The sequence below is a fragment of the Puma concolor genome, chromosome D3 (genome assembly GCF_028749965.1).
Source record: "Puma concolor isolate L17-30 chromosome D3, mPumCon1.1.hap2, whole genome shotgun sequence".
NCBI lineage: Eukaryota > Metazoa > Chordata > Mammalia > Carnivora > Felidae > Puma > Puma concolor.
In genome coordinates this window covers 87,049,707-87,073,281 of record NC_141678.1, presented here as the reverse complement: position 1 = coordinate 87,073,281, position 23,575 = coordinate 87,049,707, and the positions used below count along the sequence as shown (strand labels likewise).

Genomic DNA, 23,575 nt, shown 5'->3' with positions numbered 1-23,575 from the left:
TGGGATGTTGAAATTGAACAAATGACAAAACATAGATTTTGGGAGTTTTACGTGCTCAACAGCATTAGTGTATCTGTGGTTCAGCTTAGATTGTGGATAACATTAAAAGTAAAAAATTTGAGGTCCGTGGTAATTGTGAGGTTCAGGCCTTTCTATAGCACTTTATCTGAGCGCTGGGTGGCTCAGTCGGTTGGGCGGCCGACTTCAGCTCAGGTCATGATCTCGCGGTCTGTGAGTTCGAGCCCCGCATTGGGCTCTGTGCTGACAGCTCAGAGCCTGGAGCCTGTTTCAGATTCTGTGTCTCCCTCTCTCTGACCCTCCCCCGTTCATGCTTTGTCTCTCTCTGTCTCAAAAATAAATAAACATTAAAAAAAAAAATTAAAAAAAAAAATATAGCACTTTATCCCCACGCCATCACTTTACATCTAAGGTAGGAATTTTTAATGAAGAAAGCCAAGAAAGGTGGGATGTTCTGCTCTTTGGTACATTTTCAAAATCATTACGTGATGTTGAGTGCACTAAATGAAGTCATTCATTTCTCCTCATATTTTTCTGGCATTTTCTAGCATTCTCCGGTTGTGAACATTGGCTCACTTAGAACATTTGGTGAAAATCACAGAAAATCTAGGAAACCATGTAAATGATTCAGTTTTGCCTCTATAAGTTGATTACAGAAGAACTTTGCTCTGAATTGGCTTGCTCTTCTGTAGAAATGAACAGGTTCTTAGTGCTCACGTTGACTGCTACTACAGGAATTCTGAGACCATCCCTTTTGAAAAGCAATATATATAAATGCGTTTTTGGTTTTGTTTACGATTTGAGCCATCTTTATGGAGTTTAGTCTCATAAATTTGTCAAGGTTTCACAGATCTGAGCACAGTTGTTGTGTGAGGCAGTATGGTTATGTCCAGCGTGGGGCTTTTAATGTGCCAGACAGCAGATAGGCGGTACAGCTCTTTGTGGCCGTTTCCATACTCAAGGACTGTCGTTTGTTTACTTTCCAGTGGGAGCGGGAGTCATGCTCCTGTCAACTCCAGGGTATCTGTGCCTTCACCTGTGGACGTGGTGCACATAGACCTGCCGGAGCTGGAGACCGAAGATGCGCTGGAGCTGCAGTTCCTCCAGCTCAGTCTTCCCCAGTTCTGTGTCTCTGTTCTGGAATCAGCAGTTCCTCTCTTAAGAACAGGTTAGTTGTTTTCAAAGTCACAGTTCTTTTTGTATGATTGGTGTTTGTTTTGTCCGTTTTCTGGGACTCTTAGTTTTCTTCCTTTCATCTTCTGTGTTGGGACCTTTAGAACTTGTATTTACGTATCTTTTGCGACACAAATCCTTAAGAACTTAGTAAAGCCTTTATTGTCTTCTAAGTAAATGTGGATGCCCTTCCATTCGTGGCTTTTCATTGCCCAGGCTTCCACCTCTGTATGGCTGAACGTAAGCACTGAAAGGACAGTGTGGCTGGGTTCAGTGAGAGAAGGTGGGCGAGCATGAATAGATCAGGACAAAAAGATCTTTGGCTTTTGCCCTTTGGAAACTTTTTGAGTTGCTCTCAGTTATTCAGTCTTCCTACTCAGTTCGTAGTAAGCCGTGAAACATGTGAAAAATAGAAATAAACCCCAGAGTAGATTCTTACCTTTGTAGTCATTTCTTTTTCTAAAAACCCCACACCCCAAAGCCCCCAAACATTCTGGAGTTGCTTTTTCTCTCAAATGTGCTGGGTAGATTTGCAAAGATGTACTGAAGTATGCATTGTAACGTAGTTGTAATTCTAGTAAAGGGTGATGAGAACGGTAACAGCGTGGCTGCTGTCCCACGGAGTCTGGTCCTGACAGTGGTTCCCGCGGGACTTCCTGCCTCGCTCAGCCATCACGTTCGGCCTCGCGTGCGTCACCGCACGTGCTCCTCTCACAGCCATTTTATCTTTCCATAAGTGCTAGTTACTACTTTGTCTCTATTTTACAAATGAGAAACCTGTGGTTTAGAGTGGTTTCGAAGCCGATCCAAAGGCAAGCAGCTAAAACAGAGGCTTTAACCCAACATCCACACTCTTAAGACCTTAGCATATTGCGAGCAGTAATGATTTTTTATTCTGTAACTCTATACATTTTTTGTAGTTGATAACCTTGTTGAGATATGAATACAAGATAAACAAGATTTGCCTTTTTTGCTTTGTAATGGCTCAATAAAAAATCTATCCCGTTTGAATGGTTCTTTAAGCTCTGTGGCTTATTTTTGCCTGCTTGAAGGTGGTGGTGAGGGAAGCAGGATGTAGGGCTGTATTTGGGAAGCATTAAACTTTTTTTATCCTGTGGAAAACCATATACCCTAACTTACCATAGACTGAATAACTGCTTCCAGGAGTTAGAAGGACACAGTAATTCACGTACTCGTGATGTGAAATGAAGGAGGAGCGGAACTTTGGCATCGTAAAGTGTCCACGTTTGTCTGCGTGGTAGACTGAGAAGAGTAGTTTTAGATGTAATGATTTTGCATTTAACCTTTTCTTAATTTGCTGTAAAAAGTCACATTGATAATTATAAAGCTATATCTTGGTACATAAAATTTTCTAAATGTCCTCTTGCCCTTTTGTGATAAATTATTGTGTTATTTGTAATTATTCAATATCATAAGAGATTTCCAAGAGAACTTGCTGCAGCTGTTCTAAAGAAACAATTAATCTGGACCCTTATGATCTGGTAGTTTGTTTTACTTCTTTCATTGGAAATTGACCTCTGGTATATGGGGCGGGAAAGTCTTGATTGAATATTCACCTCACTTGTGATTTTGAATAGTAGAACTCCTATGATACTCTGTGGAGAAAAGAGATTGCGACAGCACAGTTTCTTTTGGAATTTTTTTAGAGTTTTAAGTCAGTATAGGCTTGAGAACCTATTTCAGGCGGAATGTTTTGAAGTTTCTTCAACAAACACCATCATGGACATTTATTCCTTTAGTTGGTCCAGTCCAAGCTCAGCTTCCCAGGCAACTCAGGTGTGGTGTAATACTTCTGACAAGGCTGGAGTCTTCTAGCGCTAAATAGAATAACAGAATGCATTTTCTAAACCTCACCTGGTGCTTTGTCACCTATTACATGTAACACGGAAGGTCTTGGAATTAGAAACATTTTAATCTAAGGGCATTTTTAGTTGGATTTGCTACTTTCTTTTGGAATATCTTTCTTAGTTATGAGTGCACTTGATGTGTTGTGGTTAAATAGTATTGTGAATGGAACAGAAGTGTTAATGGTGATTGTAGATTCTGACTTTCCTATTCATGTCCTTCAATGATTCTGAAGTCACCAAAAAAATTAAACGAGTTTGGGGCATGGCTAATGAGAGGATTGAGCATTATGATATCTAGATGTTCATTTGAAAGTTAACTTTTTTTCTTCTCTCCTATTTATATTCCTAGGTAGTAGACAAATGATAATAAGAGTTCTGGAATTGCTTGCAGAAGATGTGATACTTATTGGTGAAGCAATTTCAGCAGATATCTGGGATGACAGCAGCCTCTTTGCTATAGATATGGTGAGAATCAGTATTTTCTTTGGGATATGATAAATAGTATCTTATTTTATTTTAGTCTTTCTAAGCTGGTTTTATTTTCTCATTAGTCTTTGAGAGCTTTCAGATACAGTATGTTTCAGGCTTATTTTGTGCATTCTGCAGTAGGCCATTTCTCTAGAAAATCTGATTACTGTCATAAATTAATTAGTTTTTTGATTCTGGTTACTTGTAATGGGGGAATGTATATCAAGATCAAAAGCAGGCCAATGGGGTACTTACAGCTACTGTGATATCATTTTTTTGTTTAGTAATTGAACTAGGAATATGTATAAGTTCAGATTGCTATTTCTCGGATTTTAAACTTGTATTTCTTTGCTTATACTTGTATTGTTGCTCATAGAAAGTCTTAGTTCTTAGCAATAGCAACATAACTGCTTGTTAGCTTTAACCTTCAGCATATACCAAGTAGTTTCAGAATAGCAATGTTAGTATCACTGTGGTCAGTAACTGATAAAGTTCAAGATTTCTTTGCGGTTCTTTTTGACTTAGACTAAATCTCATTAAGAATATACAGAAAAACAATTGTGCCTTGAAGTCACTTCGAAGAATTTTCTGTTTCCAATTTATTGTACAGTTAGATTTGTTTTCATTTGTTTTTACTTTTGGGAATTGTTTTCTCCTCACCAACACGTAACTCAGGTGTTTCCCTGCCATCTTGTTTTCTGGTTTATTGTTTCTGTTTTTATTTTAGTTTTTACAAATGTAAGCAAGTTTGCTCTTCCCACTTCTTACATAAATGATAGAGTGTCATATATGGTTTTACACCTTATTTTTATAACTTAAAAATACATCCTGTGTGCACAGAATCATAGGTATGGAGAGTTTTCCATGTCCACATGTGGAGGTATTCATCATTCTTTTTCATAGGCTGCACATGTTTCAGTGTGTGTTTATTCACCCAGTCTCCTATTGATGGACACAATTTCTAATATAAATTATGTGATATGAATAATGTGCATATGTCATTTTATATAAATTATGCGATATGCATAATGTGCATATGTCATTTCATACATGTACAAGTGTGTTTCTAGGGTAGATTTCTTTAAGTAGGATCGCTCTATCAAAAAGGTTGTTGGAGAGAGAGTGGATATGGGGACGGGCAAAGTGGGCACAGGCTTCTAATTATGGAATATCTAAGTCATGGTGATGAAAGGTACAGCACGGGGGATATGATCAGTGATCCTGTAATAGCATGTATGGTGATGGATGGTAGCTACACTTGTGAGCATAGCATCAGGCACAGAGTTGGGGAGTCACTGCATTGTACACCTGAAAACTAAATGTAACATTGTATGTCAACTATACTTCAATTAAAAAAGTAAATGAATTTTAAATTGTAGATATTTTTGCATTCTCCTCTTCAGCTATACCACTGCATTCACTCTCCAGCAGTTTATTAGAAAGTGTTTTCTCCTATACACTCAGCAACAGGGTTTATGGTCAGACCTCAGATTTTTGCCATTCTGCTAATTGATACATGAAATGTCAATGTAGGATTAGTTTTTCTTCTCTATTAGTAAAGTGGAGCATCTTTTTGTAACTTTGAGGGTCATTTTCATTTCTTTTTCTGTGAACATTCCTAGCATTTATCCACTTTTCTCTCGGGTCATTGGTCTTTTGTTCTTTTAACTGACTTCCATGAGCTCTTTATATATTAAGAACATTGGCTTTCCAAGACAGGTTGCAATATTTTTCCTTCTGTTTTTTTTTTTTTTTTTTTGACTTTGCAAATGATGCTTTTGACGGTGCAAAAGCTTTATTCATTTGTTTATTTAAAAAAAATTGTTTTTAGTGTTTTATTTATTTTTGAGACAGAGACAGAACATGAGCAAGGGAGGGGCAGAGAGAGAGGGAGACAGAATCCGAAGCAGGTTTCAGGCTCTGAGATGTCAGCATAGAGCCTGACGCAGGACTCAAACTCACGAACCACGGGATCATGACTTGAGCTGAGGTCAGATGCCCAACCGGCTGAGCCACCCAGGCACCCCTCATTTGTTTATTTTTATATAGCTGTCTTTATCAGGTTATTTTTGAAAAATTGGTTCTGGATTTTGAATCATGGTTAGATTTTCTCCACACCTTGGGGAAAATGTGCTATATCTATTTCTTGAAGTCTACATTTTTGTCTTTCAAAAGTATTTTTCTCATATAGATTTTGCACATTTCTTAGTATTTATTCATATATATGTGTGTGAATGTATCTTTACATGGGTGTTTAACATCTTTATTGAAGTATAATTGACATATAGTAAACTGCACATGTTTTTTAAAGTTAAAAAAATATTTTTTAAATGTTTATTTCTCTTTGATAGAGGGAGACAGAGCACAAGTGGGGAGGGGCAGAGAGAGAGGGAGACACAGAATCCGAAGCAGACTCCAGGCTCTGAACTGTCAGCACAGAGCCCGACATGGGGCTTTAACCCACAAACTGTGAGATCATGACCTGAGCCAAAGTTGGATGCTTAACTGATTGAGCCACCCAGGCGCCCCTGAAAGAAGTGTTTTGATTAGGCATGACTGATCAACATGTGTACAGGAACCTCAAAACCGTTATATTACAGCATTATTTTCATAAATCTGTAAACTACCAGAGAAATCTCCATGTAATTGGAAACCATACCCTTTTGTACATTTCAGTATATCACAAATCATTTTTCATTTTATATATTCAGTTTTAAAATTATCATCTGATTTCTTTGAAGGACTGATATTCTATCTTTTCTATTAGAGCAAAATTTATTCATCACAAAAATATACATTGTTTCCTATAGTTGCCAATTTTTTTCTCTTTATTTTGACTAAGATCTTTGTTTTATTAAACTTTGTTATAGGCTACCTGATCCTTGTAAATCGGGATTAGAACATAAAAAACAAACAAAATACTGTTTTTACTTAATACCAATACCCATGTGTGGAAATCTTAGACCTTGAAGCACATACACACACATAATACACACACATCTCTTGAAAAGAAAAACACATTTTACAAAGGTTTAATAACATTGTTTCAGGTACTTCAATTTACCCATAAAATAGGGATGATAGTTCTTAATTTTTCTTTAGTTCTTAGGGTTATCATACTATTTGGTAGTACTTTTAGAAGATTTTCACATATTGAAGGTTTTCAACAAGTGATTTTTTTTTTCTTTGAAGTGTGAAGAATGTTTTATCAGTTGCTTCTTAAATTAACTTAAAATTTCTTGGCCAGAACATTTATCTGTAAAAGTTAGTCATTCACTTTTAACTTTTGGCTGCTGATGTTTTATGATTCAATGAATTATTTTTACTTTAAAGGTTAAATCTGTTGTAGAAGTGCCAATTGGTATGATAGAAATGTTAAATAAAACAGTACTGCTTAAAATTATATCTAATTTACTTTACTGGTTTAAGAGAATAAATGCCTCCTAGGAAAAGAATCTTATTCCTTTGGGTATATGTTAATAGAAGCAAACAATAGAGTTTCGTAATGTCCCTACTTTTACCAAGTTTAAAATGGAAGGTAGGAACAGTATTTTTGTTGAGTCATTAAAGGAACAAGATAATATATGTGTTGCTACCAATTCAGAAAGTAAATGTCTGAGGATATCTAATCAAATCTTTAGACCTTTCCAAATAGTGCTGATAGCAGTCTGGTACTCCATACCTCAGTTATGTAGGCATAACTGTAGGCATAGTCAAAGGAACCTGCCCACCCCCCACATTGAATGTTTTTATTTCCCTTGAAGTAAATAAAAGACAAAAATATTTTTACTGAACTTTTTATATTTTGTTAAGATAAAAAATGTTTTTTTTTTTTTAATGTTTATTTTTGAGAGAGAGAGAGAGAGAGAGAGACAGAGCATGAGCAGGGGAGGGGTAGAGAGAGAGGGAGTCACAGAATCAGAAGCAGGCCCCAGGCTCTGAGCTCTGAGCTGTCAGCATTGAGCCCAAGGTGGGGCCTAAACTCACAGGCGGTGAGTTCATGATGTGAGCCAAAGTCAGATGCATAACCGACTAAGTTACCCAAGCCCACCTAAAAAATTTATTGTTAAGTACTTATAAAGGTTAGGTTGACCTAAAGAATGTGATTCCTTCTTTGCTTCCCTTTGAATTCAAGTCTGTTTTATCTTCATTCACATGGTAAATTCCATTCAAGGAGCGAGAATCTTTACCTCATGCCGTATAACCCCAGACTCCTGGGGCTGTCTTCTGTTCATGTTTTGCCTTTCTCCTCTCTGTGGCTCCTGTCATTGCAATGTCCTGAAAAACAGTCTTTTCTCCTTATTTATGACTCATTGCATCCACATTGTCATCTGACCTGCTGGTAACAGTTGTTCAGGCTTGTTGAAGACTTGCTGGTTGGAGTTTAAGTGGGGCCGAAAGCATCGTGAACACAGCTAGAGAGAAGGGCTTTGTGCCCAGTAAGGGCTCACTAAGGGTGAGTGAACCAGACTGTGAATTTATAATTGGGTGAGTGGAATCTCTAATTAGCATATGCCTTCCTGCTGCTGCCACCAGTCCAGAGACCGTTATTTTAGTTCACCAGACATTTCTTGATTGCCTATTATATGCTAGGCACTGGGGGTGGAAGATGAATAAGAGGCTGTTCTTTTCACTCTTATGGGAGATAGATACTTCTGTTGTGACACTCATAAAACAGAGGTAAGCCTAGAGGGATAATAGTTCGCCAAAGATAGTTTAAGGATAGCGCTTACTCCGTCGTGGTCATTGTTTAAGCACTCTGTGTTTATGAAGCCACTTAATCTTCAGGACCCTCTAAGGTGGATAATACATGTTATAGATGAGAAAATGGAAGCTGATTCTTTTTCAAGGTCACTTTAGGATTCTGTGTTTTCAATCATGTTTTATTGCCAAGGATACCACGACACCAGTCCCAACTTAGAATCTCAGGGAAAGCCTTTTTGTAGATCATGACTGAACTGAGTCTGAAATTGTAAGATTTGGGTCAGCAAATAAAGGTAGGGCTTTTATCTGGCAGAGAGGAGGGGAATGAGAGGGAGGAAGGCGTAGTGCTCACTGGTGGTGAGGGGGAGGACTGGTGAGGGCAAGCAAGCAAGACAGCATAAAACTCAAGGTGGAAGATACGGGAGAGACGCTGGTCGGCTACAGAGTCTGCTCTTAGAGGGCTTTCTACTTGATGCTGAGTGTTTTGGCCTCCCTTCCGAGGGCGGGATGAGCTTGCTCTTCTGCGGGAGAATGCTTGCTGAGGTTTGCGCATGCCACGGTGGGTGGGCGAGGTGGTGGGGCCTGTGGTGGGACCTGTGGTGGGCTGTGGTGACGGGTGTGGTGGTGGGCGCATGGTGGGCCGCCGTGGAAGGCAAGTGTGGAGGATGAGGCTGGAAGCATTGTGGGGGACAGCCCCACCCGGGTGCTCGCTTCAGATGCTTCACAGTATCTACCACTTATTTTACAGTGTGTGGATACCTAGTGCAGAAATTGTGTTTACAATATAAATTCTGTCTTACTGAGACTATTTGGAATATTTTGCTAATCTGATTTAATTCTGTACCTTCTTTTCGTAATAACAATGAATATCCTCTGAAAACTGGCCTCCCTCCCCCTCCATCAACTACTTCATAGCCTTTTGAACATTTTTAGCCCAACAAATTAAAACTGTGGACTAGTTTCTGTTGTTTTTTAATCCTTTCTTTTCTTAAAACGTTACCACCCTGCCTTTTATTTTGCTTAGAAGAAATGCTGGGAATAGTGAAAATTGCAAGCCTGATTCTTTTTTTTTTTCTTTTTTCCTTTTTAAATTTAAATCCAAGTTAGTTAACATATAGTGTAATAATGATTTCAGGAATAGAATTTAGTGATTCATCACTACATATGACACCCAGTGCTCATCCCAACAAGTGTCCTCCTTGATGCCCATCACCCATTTAGCCCATCCCCCCACCCACCTCCCTCCATCAACTCTTCAGTTCTTTCTCTGTATTTAAGAATCTTTTATGGTTTGTCTCCCTCTCTGATTTTAATCATATCTTTGCCTTTCTTCCTCTATGTTCATCTGTTTTGTTTCTTCCTTTTTTTTTTTTTAATGTTTATTTCTGAGAGCGAGAGAGACAGACAAAGTATGAGCAGGGGAGGGACAGAGAGAGAGGGCGACACAGAATCCGAAAGTCTTCATGCTCCAACGTGGGGCTCAAACTCATGAACTTCAAGATCATGACCTGAGCCTAAGTTGGACTTAACCCACTGAGCCACCCAGGCACCCCCATCTGTTTTGTTTCTTAAATTCCACATATGAGTGAGATCATATAATATTTGTCTTTCTCTGACTGACTTATTTCGTTTAGCATAAACACTTTAGTGCCATCCACTTTGTTGCAAATGGCAAGGTTTCATTCTTTTGTTGTTGTATTTAAATTTTTTTTAACGTTTATTTATTTTTGAGAGATAGAGATGGAGCATGAGTCGGGGAGGGGTACAGAGAGAGGGAGACGCAGAATCCAAAGCAGGCTCTAGGCTCTGAGCTGACAGCACAGAGCCTGACGTGAGGCTCTAAACCACAAACTGTGAGATAATACCTGAGCCCAAGTTGGATGCTTAATTGACTGAGCCTCCCAGGTGCCCCAAGATTTCATTCTTTTTGATCACCAAGTATTATTCCATTGTATGTATGTATGTGTGTATATATATATATATATATATATATATATATATATATATACACACACACACACATATACCACATTTTCTTTATCCATTCATCAGTCTATAGGCATTTGGACTCTTTCCATACTTTGGCTATTGTTGATAGTGCTGCTATAAACATTGGGGTGCACGTGCCCCTTTGAATAAGCATTCCTGTGTCCTTTGGATAAATGCCTAGTAGTACAATTGCTGGGTTGTAGGGTAGTCCTATTTTTAATTTTTTTGAGGAATCTCCATACTGTTTTCCAGAGTGGCTGCACCAGTTTGCATTCCCACCAACAGAGCACAAGGGTTCCTCTTTGCATCCTCGCTAACATCTGTTGTTGCCTGAATTGTTAATTTTAGCCATTCTGACAGGTGTGAGGTGGTATCTCATGGTGGTTTTGATTTGTATTTCCCTGATGATGAGTGATGTTGGGCATCTTTTTATGTGTCTGTTACCCATCTGGATGTCTTCTTTGGAGAAGTGTCTATTCATGCCTTTTGCCCATTTCTTCACTGGATTATTTGTTTTTTGGATGTTGAGTTTGGTAAGTTCTTTATAGATTTGGATACTAATCCTTTATCCGATATGTCATTTGCAAATATCTTCTCCCATTCTGTCGGTTGCCTTTCAGTTTTGCTGATTATCTCCTTTGCTGTGCAGAAGCTTTTAATTTTGATGAGATCCCAATATTTCATTTTTGCTTTTATTTCCGTTGCCTCTGGAGACATGTCAAGTAAGAAGTTGCTGTGGCAGAGGTCAAAGAGGTTGTTGCCTGATTTCTCCTCGAGGATTTTGATGGCTTCCTGTCTTACGTTTAGGTCTTTCATCCATTTTGAGTTTATTTTTGTGTACGGTGTAAGAAAGTGTCCAGGTTCATACTTCTGCATGTTGCTGTCCAGTTTTCCTAGCATCATTTGCTGAAGAGACCATCTTTTTTTCCATTGGATATTCTTTCATGCTTTGTCAAAGATCAGTTGGCCATACATTTGTGGGTCCATTTCTGGGTTCTCTGTTCTGTTTCATTGATCTGTGGGTCTGTTTTGGTGCCAGTACCATACTGTCTTGATGATTATAGCTTTGTAATACAGCTTGAAGTCTGGAATTGTGATGGCTGCGGCTTTGGTTTTCTTTTTCAGGATTGCTTTGGCTATTCAGGGTCTTTTCTGGTTCCATACAAATTTTAGAGTTTGTTCTAGCTCTGTGAAGAATGCTGGTGTTATTTTGATAGGGATTGCACAAGCCTGATTATTGTAGTACTTTCTTTTTATACTATTTTGAGAAGCACTCAATTCATCTTTGGACTTATTAAGGTTATTTGAAACAGTTTCACAAGAAAATAGACTTTTTAGAAAAAGCTCTATAATACTGAGATCTTCAATTAATGTTCATGAATTTAAATTACAAATTGTCAAAGTTAATGTTGAATAACATATATTGTTTGTAGGTATATAAAAGTAGTATTTTAATGGAGAAGTGCTAGGTGGAAGAATTGTCTGTCAATATTAATACTGTTACTGTGTTTCTAGTTTGTTTTCTTTGGGCTGGTAGTTATTAATATAATGGCCTCTGGTTTAAATTTACTAATTTTTAGTTTTATTTTCTTGGGATTAGAGAAGATAGCCTTAAATATATACTGAATTTTTCACTGTGGGTGAATAAATAGTTTTTGCCAGTGTTTCTTGGAAACGTGAGGAGTTGTAGTCTTTGAAATGATCAAAGTTTATATCTACTTATTTATAAATTAAGCTAAAAATGACTGGGCTAAAACCTGTTAAACCATCTTTGTTTCAATAACAGATTTTGCTTGATATTGTTTGTTTTTCAGACCACAAAGACTCAATTCATATTGGGTCTTTACTCTTAATTATGCATTTCATCAAGAGAAAATAACCCCCTTTATCCAATTTTTTTGACCCTAATTATTCATTATTCATACTTCATAGATTTTGCTCATATTTTACTACACATTTAATTTTTAACCTTTTATGTCCAAAGATAAAGATGTCCTTTTATTTTTATTTTTTATTTTTAAAATGTTTTTAAGATGTCTTTTTTTAAATATGTGTCAATTATTAATTTTGTTTTTTCCTTCAACATGAAATCTTATTTGATTTATAGGAAAATTTAAACACTTTTTTTGAGTGAGTGAGAGAGAGAGAGAGAGAGAGAGACAGACAGAGAGAGAGACAGAGGATAAGCAGAGGAGGGAGAGAAGGGGAGAGAAAGAATGTTAAGCAGGCTCCATGCTCGTTGTGGAGCCTGACACGAGGTTTGATCCTACTACCCTGGGATCACGACCTGAGCTGAAATCAAGAACTGGACCCTTACCCGACTGAGCCACCCAGGCGCCCCCATTTTAATCCTTTTTGAGTGTATAATTCAGTGGCATTACATACATTTACATTGTCGTACAATCATTACCGTTTTCTATTGCCAAAAGTTTTCTGTTATCGCAAACGGAAACTCTGTACCCACTAAACAATAACTCCTTTTCCCCCTTTCCCCAGGCCCCAGGTAACTTCTATCCTGCGTTTTTCTTTATGAATTTGACTGTTGTAGACACCTCGCATAAGTGTAATGAATCATTCAATATTAGTCTTTCTGTATCTGGCTTATTTTACTTAGCATGATGTTTTTCAAGGCTCATTCATGTGTCATGTGCCAGAATTTCATTCCTTTTTAAGGCTGAATGACATTTCACTGTACATGCAGACAGCATACCACATTTTGTTTATCTGTTCGTATGTTGATTGACACTTTTCCAACTTTTGGCTGTTGTGAACAATGTTTCTGTGAACATTAATGTATAAGTATGTGTTTGAGTCCCTGCTTTCGATTCTTTTTTTTTTTTTTTTTTTTAATTTTTTTTTTTTTTCAACGTTTATTTATTTTTGGGATAGAGAGAGACAGAGCATGAATGGGGGAGAGGCAGAGAGAGAGGGAGACACAGAATCGGAAACAGGCTCCAGGCTCTGAGCCATCAGCCCAGAGCCTGACGCGGGGCTCGAACTCACGGACCGCGAGATCGTGACCTGGCTGAAGTCGGACGCTTAACCGACTGCGCCACCCAGGCGCCCCCCTGCTTTCGATTCTTGTAGGTCTGTTACCCAGAAATGAAATTGCAAGATCATATAGTGATTCTGTGTTTAATTTTTGAGGAACTGCCATATTGTTTCCATAGTAATGGCGCCATTTTACATCCTTACCAGCAAGTCACAGAGGTTCCAGTTTCTCTGCATCACCAACACTTAATATTTGTCTTTTTGTTTTGTTTTGTTTCAAGTTTTTATTTAAATTTTAGATAGTTAACATATAGTGTAATACTGGTTTCAGGAGTAGAATTTAATGATTCATCACTTACATGTAACACCCAGTCCTCACCCAACAAGTGCCTTCCCATTTAACCCATCCCCCCTTCAGCAACCCTCAGTTTGTTCTCTATTGTGAAGAGTCTCTTATGGTTTGCCTCCCTCTCTCTCTCTCTTTTTTTTTCCTTCCCCTGTGTTCATTTGTTTTGTTTCTTAAATTCCACATGTGAGTGAAATCACATGGTGTTTGCTTTTCTCTGGCTGACTTACTTACCTTTGCGTAACACACTCCAGCTCCACTCATGTTAATAGCCATCCTAATGGGGGTGAAGCAGGATCTCACTGTAGCTTTGATCTTTTATATAATTTTTTTTTTAGGCCTCATACCTTTTAGTTTGCTTCCAGTATATTCATCCTTGAATGAAAAAATTTCTGGCATACATTTTTATCCTTAGTTTACAGAGTATTTCCTGTTTTTGTTTTCATATATCCTCAGTGGAAAGGTGAGAGTGAGGTCTCCAGTGCCCTTTTGTTCTGTCTTAGTGATGCTGTCCTTTTAGCAGCTAGTTTATGGGGGAATGTCAGCACATAGAGGATGTGTTTTGGTCTCTATCATTATTGATTTGCAAGTTAGCTTTCTCTTTGTAGTTTATGTATGTCTTTCAATTTAAAGGATATAACTTCTAGTTAAGTAGTAACTTACCTAGAAGTTTCTGATGGCAGAACATTTGCCTTGAAACGGCCTTTTTTACGTGAAGAGAGAACTCATAGGGTTTGCTGTTTAATTGTTTTGTAATTATATGACTTTCCCTGTCACATTTCTTTAGTAATTTTAGGATCAGTTTGAGGGCAGGGATGTCTCTTGTAGTCGTGCATTTCCCCCCCACTATACCTGCCACTGTGTTAAGTATACAGTAGGCCTAATAAATACTTTGTGAGAGATTTACATGCTGATTTTGAACTTGTAACAATTAAGTATTAGAAACTAGGAGGAATTTATGCTTCATTAAACTTTTTTATTTATTTTTATTCATTATTACAATTCATATTAAATATGTAAATATTGTTAGTTTAGAAAACTTTAGGTGTGCCTATTATGCACTGGTAGTATTTTAAATTATTTCAGCAGGTATTGATTATTCTTATAGGGAGGAAGAAGTTTTTGTTTGGGTTTGTTTTGTTATTTGTTATACTATTGTAAATTATTCTCCATGAAATTTTCCATACTGGCTCCTGAAATTGGTTGTTCTCCCATTTCGTGTTTAAATGTCTGCAGAAAGAGAAGCTGCTCATGGTGCTGGCGTCCCTGGGAGATGCCATGTGCTACCATAAAAGTGGTGCCAGTTCAGACCAGCCGGAGGCGGTGCTGGTGCATCACCGGATGGCCTTTGTGAGCACTTCTCTGTTCGCGGTCCGAGTCCTGCAGGCGCTTCTCCCTGTTGAAAAGGTGAGGGTGGTAATGTTCCTTGTGGTTTATTGAATGTTACAAGTAAGTGTTCAGTTGTAAATTTCCTGTGATCATTTCATGATTTCTAATGATATTAGAAAGGTAGTAATTGAGAAAGACTAACATGTTTGAACAGTTTTGACAAGTCATTTGATAGAAAAAAAATTACTTCTAAAAAAAAATTCCTTTTTAGGTAACTTCTTAAAATTGTGGTGTAACATGTTTAGAAAAGTACACCGTTCAGTGCATTTTTACAATGCACTATATTAAAGTGTTTAAAAAGTGACCACCACCCCAGAACATGAAATACAATGTTACCAGCATTTCAGAAGTCCCTTCCCATCAGTTACCTCTCATTCCTTTCTCCAAGCGGAACTTTCTTTCTGACTTCTGTCACTATCAATCAGTTTGTCTGTTTTTCAACATTACGTGAATGGAATTATAAGGTATGTACTCGCTCAAGACTTTTTTTTTTGAGATTCATCACTTTTGTTGCTTGTAGCAGTTGTTTGTTATATAACTGTATGTTAAAGATGATTTTAGTAGGTGTACATATTTCTTTTAAATCATTTCATGACTGGTTTTTTAAAGTTTATTTGTTTTGAGAGAGAGAGAAAGAGAGTAGGGGAGGGGCAGAGAGAGAGGGAGACAAAGAATCTGAAGCAGGTTCCAGGCTCTGAGCTGTCAGCACAGAACCCAATGCCGGGCTCAAACTCACAAACCCTTAGATCATAACCTGAGCCAAAGTCAGATGCTTAACCAACTGAGCCACCTAGGCACCCCATGACTGTATTTTTAAATAGAGGTTATATCTCTGAATTTGAATGTTAGTTGTAAAACATCTCAAATTATTCATGCACACATATTTTATGGTGTACATACTGCAAAAAGAAAGGTGTGGCATGTTTTAGTGAAGGTATAGGAGAAATTACTGCAACTAAAGAACTATTTCCTGTGCCTTTTGATGTCCTTTGTTATAGACAAATATATAGCTGAAAAGTTAGTAGTGCTACATTAACTTGTTACTAAGTATTACAAATGATCGATTTATCTATAATATTGATGTAAAACATCAATTATACCATATAATTTTATTTATTGCTTTTTGACTATAGATTTTTTTTCATCTCTGTACTTATTTGGATAGGAATCAATTAAAGTAGAAATCAAAAATGTTTTGAGTTACTTCAGTTTTAGAATAATATAAAGTCTCTGTGTGTGTGTTAGTTTTTGAAGTTAGTTCTCTTTTTATTTATTAGTTTTTGTTTTTGAAGGCAAGTCACTATATCTGTCAATTTGGTACCTTTCTTAAATACATAAATTGGCATTTCATTAGAATAGTAAATCAGGCCATGGAGGAGACTGTGATTAAGGTATTCGTTTATAGATGGTTATAATTGCTTTCATTAATAAAATAAGAACTTTAAAATGAGATGCAGACAAAAATCCTATTCCATTGCTGTTAAATTTCTTTCGGTTCATGATTATGCTGCCCTCTGCCTGTTGCTGGCTCACCAATAATTGAAATGGAGATTGGATTCTGAAACTTTCAACCTGGAAAGTGGTTTTTAAATATTTGAGTTACCGCCTGCCAAATATGTAAATTGGAAGTTGGAAAATGATAATGTGAATCTTTGTAGAGATTTCTTGGATTTGAAATTTGGACAAGATGACCTTGAAGGCCTTTTTGAAATGGATAATAATTGGTTTGAAAAGATTTTGAAAAATACCTATCAACAGGTTAAAACGATGAATTGGTAATCTTATGAAAAATGATCTGGTTGGATAAATCAGTTTGGTAAAAATTAAGAGCTAAAAATACTGGCCCTGTGCTCGAAGCAGCATCCAGAGCATCGTAGGAAACTCTGGCTCTTTCTAAGCCAGCAGCCTGGGGATGCAGAAGAATTTATACCAAAAGCCTTTGATTTTTTCACTGAGATATATATATCCCTAATAATTTGCTAAAGCTCATAGATTCAGAGCAGCACTTCTTAAAGTGTAATGTGCAAACAGATCACCTAGAGATCTCGTTAATGACATCTTGCATATTCTGATCCATTAGTTCTGCAGTTCTCACAAGCCCTTGGATGAGGCTGTGCCTGCTCTGAGTGGGAAGGTTCAGAGAAAGCAATGTTATATCCCTCCTATCCCCCCACCCCACCCGACTCCAGCCTTCGAGATAGTATTGTTGATTCTTTTTATCTAATAGTGGTGATGGATTTGCCCTGAAGTGGCTTCACTTTTAGTTCTGACTGCCAGGTGAATAATGCTGGTAAATGTAGGATGGCGGTCTTCAGTCTGTTGACTGTGATCAGTCCGCTGGACTATGCCAGGATTCAACCTGAGATTGGAGCATGGTGCTTTGAGTTGCTGAGATGAAGTTTCATGTGTAGGTATGGAGAGTGAAGATGTCAGAATTTCTTAGTGATGGGGTGAAAAGAAAGAAAGGAAATTAGTATTTATTACATGAGTGAGATCTGCTAAACATCTGCTTGGTGCTGAATTCTCACATCAGCTGTTCTTACTTTTCTGACTAGAGTCAGAGAAAGCTCTTTTTAAACTAGAACACAGCACCTTTGGAGTTAGATCCGTGAGGCTTTAATATCTTAGCGCAGTGCCCAACTCCCAGTCTCCTTTGCTAATTCTTCTTTCTCTCTAACCTTTGAAAGGAATAGAAACCCAGGACTGACCCATTTGTGGTCTTTAAACAGCATCTGTTTGCCGACACCTCCTCGACTCATAGTTCCAGACCACATGTGTCACCTGAAGCACAAACTCGTAGATTCAACATCCTTTTTGACGTCTTCACTTGGGTGATGATCGATGTTTCCAACATCACGTGTCTCAACCCTAATTCCTCACTTCTCTGGTCTTTCTACGGTCTTGCCTCTCTGGGTGGATAGCACCTTCGTTCTTCTGGTTGATCGTTGATCAGGCAGAACACTTAGAGTCATCCTTGATTCCTGTCTTTCACGTACACCTGGATCCAGTCCCTCCACAAAATTTCTCATTTCTTCCTTGACACCTGTCTGGAGTCTGAACCCTTCTTGCTGTTCGCACCGTTGTTACCTGAGTTCGAGGCACCTTTCTTGCCTAGGTTGTTGCAGCAGCTTGCTCATCTGTCTCTCACTTCCACCCTTGCCCTTTTCCGTCTGTTCCTGTAGGCTGCTCTTGATACTTGCTTGAAATTTCCCAGTGCTTCCCCAGGGGCAAGTCTTAAGATGACCCAGAGCCCTGCCTGATGTGTTCACCAGTGCCCTCAACCCCATCCCTCAGTGGTAACTGCACTGGCCTCCTTGTCTCTGGGCCTTTGTACTTGGAGTTCACTCTTCTATGGGTGCTTTTCTGCCAGAGATTCAAATGCCACCCTATCAGAGAGGCCTTCCCTGCTGCTCTAGAGTGTAGCACTTCCCCCCCAGGTTGCTGTTCCTCTCCATCTTTCCCATCTCTTGTTGTTGTTGTTTTCTGCCTTAGCACTTGCTGGCCACACCTGCTATCTTATGAAATATATCGATTTACTCTGCCTTCTCCACTGGAATGTTCCCTTCGTGAGGGTGGGGGTTCTGTTTGTTTCCTGCTGTGCCTCCAGGGTCTGGAATGACTCCTGGCATACTGTAGGGGAACATAGTAGGGGCCCAGCAAGTATTTGCTGAGTGAGCAAACCATAGGTGAGCAGATAATCTAGTTTGCCTCTCTTTTTCCCCCCTAAGAGAGTTCTTCACAGAATCATGAAATTTCTCTTGATTTTCTAATAGCTGCTGTCTTAATAGTTAGGGCTTTATTTCATGATTACATAGAACTAAAAATTTGATTCCTATAGTTTCTGATATTTATTTGGCAACTTTATTTGATTTTAGAAGCATCATTTAGCTGATTTAGCCCTTAATGTTAGATTTTCAGGCAGTTAATAATTATTCTTAAAATAGGATATGCATGAAATAAATGGTGACCAAGCCTGCCCTTTAATAAAGACAGCATTTCAGCCAAAGTAATAGGCTATGCCAAAAGATTTTCTCCAAACATTGAATTTTGAATCCTTTTTGTTTCCTTCATTCATAGAATCCTATCACCAAACTAGAATCATTAAAAAACAGAACCCAAAGAAACAGTTCTTTCAATTTTAAATCAATTGTTTTAAGGTTACAAAATGTATAATATTTCATTTGGGCATGTTAATTTTATACTAATTAAGGGTCACTCCTCTCTGAGTGTTTTAGAACTATGTAATTATTGTTGAATTTCTCCTTTCCCCTCTGAAATATGAACTAAACAAAAAATCAATTTCTGTTCAAATCAATCTATAGTTGTGTTTGATTTAGTGTTATTCAATTCAATATGTAGTTAATAAGCCCTGGGTTATGTGTTCAGCTTCAGTGGAGAAGTGCTCTTGTTTTCAGGACTTTATTGCATTATTCTGCAGATTTATGTGCACAGCATGAAATACTTAGATCAGAAAGCCTCCTGCCTTCAGTTTAGTAGCAGAGATATAAACAAGGTTCACGGCCTGGGGGGTGGGGAGAGTGACTCTGGTTGTTGGTTTGGGGAAGAAGGAACTATCCTGTGTGCCAGGCTTTTGGAAAGAGTTGAAATTTGGACTTGAGTTGTTTTGAGCAGAGAAAAATTACATTGAATGAGACATAGAAGTGAATGGTGTGTTAAGGAATAGAATTTTCTTTGGAGAAGCATAGACTTTGTGATAGACAATGATATAAATAAAAAGTTGAGCTAGCTATATTAAAATCATAGTCTACCATATTTTTCTAAAACAATTTTTAACTTTTTTTTTTTTTATTCGTTAAGGCAAGCCACTTTTTACCAGAGCCTTTGTCAGCAGCATTATTTTTAGTTTCTTTGGACATGCCTATTTCTTTGGAATATCCAAATATTCACGAAGCTGTTGTGGCATATTTGGAACAGCTGAATTCTGAAAACTACAGTATTTATAAACGAACTGCGGAGGCTGTTTATTCAATCGAATGTACCTGTAACTTCCTGTCTGATGTTGGGAAGGAGGTAAAAAGTTCTGTTAATGTCTTTTAAATATTCTTTTGATAAAATATTTAGAAAACATAACCTATACTTTCAAACTGATGGACATATAACAATTGAATATTGGAGGTGAGATACTTTATTATTGAGCGTTCGTTTTTCAGATCAAGGTAAGTATATGATTCGTGTAAAGGTAAAATAAAGACTTTAGAATAATGATTGGTGTGTATTGATGAGACCCATTGGTTTTTGAAAAGGCAGTAATTATTATCAATGTCTTAATATTGAATAGAGAGTTCCTTTTTGAAGTGACTTACTATGTGTGAACAGTGACAATTGACATAAACAACTATGATGGCCATTTTAGTGCTTTCTGTAGACATATTTTTCCTTTAATATTTCATAGGCTTATTACATACACAAAGAGCCTGATTTTTTACTAAATACAATAATGAGGTAGATTGTAAGGTAGAATGACTTTAGGTGCAGTGTTATAGCAAAGATTATGTATTGTTATTTATCCCTTTTAGAGATACTTTTAGGATATTTAGTATGTTGTCAGTAAAGGGGTTTATGAGTCTTAAAATAGACACTGACTATAATAGTTGTTTACTGTTTGGAAGTACCAAAATGGGTCCTGAAGATCTAAAAAATTAGGAAATAAATTTTTATTCCTTTTGTTTCCTACAGTGGAAGCTAGCTCAACCTCTTAGTTCTAATTTTCCTTTATTTACCTGTTATTTTTTCCTTTTGTTTTGCCATATCTCACTGCTGCTGGCTTCTTGTTTCTTCCGTGATAGAAGTTCAGATTGTCAAATTATTTCCGTGACATTCTGCATGGTCAGTTAATCATGATGTGTTGGTTGTCCTTTATGTTTGTAGAAGTGGTCAGCATGTAGAAGGGGGAGTGGATCATAAAATACACAAGTCCTGCTTTGAGTCGACAGTTCGTAGGCTGATAGGGCTACAAACTGTCAAAGAATGTGGCCACTCGATTGTAACTTTAAGCCTACTTGGAAGTGAAAAATAGTCTCTTGTGGCATTTAGCTAGGAATTTTCCCCCCTAAGCTGACATTTTTAGTTTGCTTGTTAGGAAAGTGGACTTAAGCAAATGTGAACAGTCTCAGGGTCTTTGAATGATCTAATTTCTTGAAGTTGCTTAGTTAGCTGTTGAGAATTCTACTGTACATGAACTTGACATTTACTGTTCCCTTCTGCTGTTTTTTTTAGGGAGAGAAGAATCTCTTAGAATTAGTGGAGCTGGCAGACCAAGCCTTGCGAAGCTTTTCCTATCATCAGCATTTCCCCCTAATAAAGGAAATCATCTGCATGTGTTCAAAGATGTAATACTCACTTTCTTGATATGATTATGTTATTATAGGATATATTGTGTGTGTGTGCACTTAGGAACAATGAAAACAGAACTGGCCTTAATTTTTACTGTTTTTTAATTAAAATTGTTTTTATGTATGTTTGACCTCTGATCTGTATATGTATAGCTGCATTAGGGCAGTTAACTATTTTATAGGGTAAACTTTAAAAATACCATGCCTAGGGGCGCCTGGGTGGCGCAGTCGGTTAAGCGTCCGACTTCAGCCAGGTCACGATCTCGCGGTCCGTGGGTTCAAGCCCCGCGTCGGGCTCTGGGCTGATGGCTCGGAGCCTGGAGCCTGTTTCCGATTCTGTGTCTCCCTCTCTCTCTGCCCCTCCCCGGTTCATGCTCTGTCTCTCTCTGTCCCAAAAATAAATAAAAACGTTGAAAAAAAAATTAAAAAAAAAAAATACCATGCCTATAATCAAAATGAATTATCCCTGGATTTTTATACATTTGTTTTGGTGTCCATCCAAACCAAGTATTCAAGCATATTTGTTTATTTGTCTCTAAAGTTTTGATTAATAACTTAAAATGAGGGTTTTTAAATGTAAGTTTCATTGCTTCCTACTGTTTTCCTATATGGATTTTTAGAATGCATCATGCACTGTTTAATTTATTTTGAAGACATTGGAGCAGATTCCTATTTAGAATTTAGGGTCTTCATTGCTTTTGGAAGGAGTAAATTCCATGATGATAAATATTGATTATCCATGATGATAAATATTGATTAAGTATGGGATTTATTTATTTATTACCTCACATAGTCACTATGTGTGTGTGTGTGTGTGTGTGTGTGTGGTAAGAACATTTAAGATCTGTTTTCTTAACAAGTATCAAGGATACAATACAGTATTATTAACTCTAGTCCTCATAGAGTACATTAGGTCTCCAGAATGTATTCGTTCTGAATAACTGAAACTTTGTACCTTTTGAACAACATCTCCCTATTTCTCCTATTCCTCAGTCCCTGGTCACCACCATTCTACTCTCTGCTTCTATGAGTTTGACTTCTTTAGATTACACACGTAAATGAGATTATGCCATGTATTTGCCTTTTCTGTACCTGGCTTAAGTTACTTAGCCTAATGGACTCCTGCTTCATCTGTGTTGTCACAAACGATAGGATTTCCTTTTTTTTTTTTTAAGGTTGAATAATGTTCCATTGTATATATACACCACATTTTCTTTACTTGTGTATCCATTAATGGACACTTGAGTTGTTTCCATATATGGTTACCCTTGAACGGTACAGGTTTGAACTGTGAGGGTAATGCAGATTTTTTTTCTTTTTTCTTTTTTTTTTAAATGTTTTATTTATTCTTGAGAGAGAGAGAGAGACAGAGACAGAGACAGAGCATGAGTGAGGAAGGGGCAGAGAGAGAGGGAGACACAGAATCCGAAGCAGACTCCAGGCTCCGAGCTGTGAGCACAGAGCCTGACGTGGGGCTCGGACTCACAAGCTGTGAGATCATGACCTGAGCCGAAGTCGGATGCTTAACCAACTGAGCCACCCAGGCGCCCCAGATTTTTTTCAATAAATATGTGTATACTACTGTAAATGTCTTTTCCCTTATGATTGTTCAAACTTTTTTTCCTCTAGCTTACTTTATTATAATAGAGTACAATGTATAATGCATATAACGTACAAAATATGTATTATTGGCTGTTAAAATTATTGGGAAGGTTTCTGGTCAACAGTAAGCTATTAGTAGTTAAGTTTTTGGGGAGTCAGAAGTTATACATGGATTTTTAACTGCATAGAGGTTGGTGCCCCTAACCCTTGTGTTGTTCAGAGGTCAACTGTATTGGCTGTTATGAGTAATACCTAGGATGAACATGGGAGAACAGATATTTCTTTGCGATACTGATTTCATTTCCTTTGGAATCATAATGAAAAGTGGGATTGATGGATTATATAGTAGTTCTATTTTTAATTTTGAGGAAACACTGTACTGTTTTCCATAATGGCTGTATCAGTTTACATTCCAAATATGGGTTTTTAAAGACTTGTATGGGTACTTTAAAAAAAAATATTTTTTGATATTTATTTTTGAGAGAGAGAAAGACAGAACATGAGCAGAGGAGGAGCAGAGAGAGGGAGACACAATCTGAAGCAGATTCTGAGGTGTCAGCACAGGGCCTGATGTGGGGCTTGAACTCACGAACCGTGAGATCACAACCTGAGCTGAAGTCGGACGCTTAACCAATTGAGCCACCCAGGCACCCCTTGGGTATTTTTTAAGAGAA

General features: G+C 37.6%; 1 protein-coding gene across 4 annotated transcripts in view; it reads left to right on the top strand.

Moving 5' to 3' along the window:
* The window catches only part of RTTN (rotatin), a 163,872-nt gene that overhangs the window by 13,104 nt on the left and 127,193 nt on the right, over positions 1-23,575 (top strand). For all 4 annotated transcript variants that reach the window (XM_086683207.1, XM_086683208.1, XM_025931071.2 and 1 more), the window contains exons 9-13: positions 1,005-1,186; positions 3,409-3,524; positions 14,794-14,964; positions 19,765-19,977; positions 21,184-21,296. In XM_086683207.1, coding sequence (XP_086539333.1) covers positions 1,005-1,186; positions 3,409-3,524; positions 14,794-14,964; positions 19,765-19,977; positions 21,184-21,296 — 795 coding nt within the window. The remainder of the gene's footprint in view (positions 1-1,004; positions 1,187-3,408; positions 3,525-14,793; positions 14,965-19,764; positions 19,978-21,183; positions 21,297-23,575) is intronic.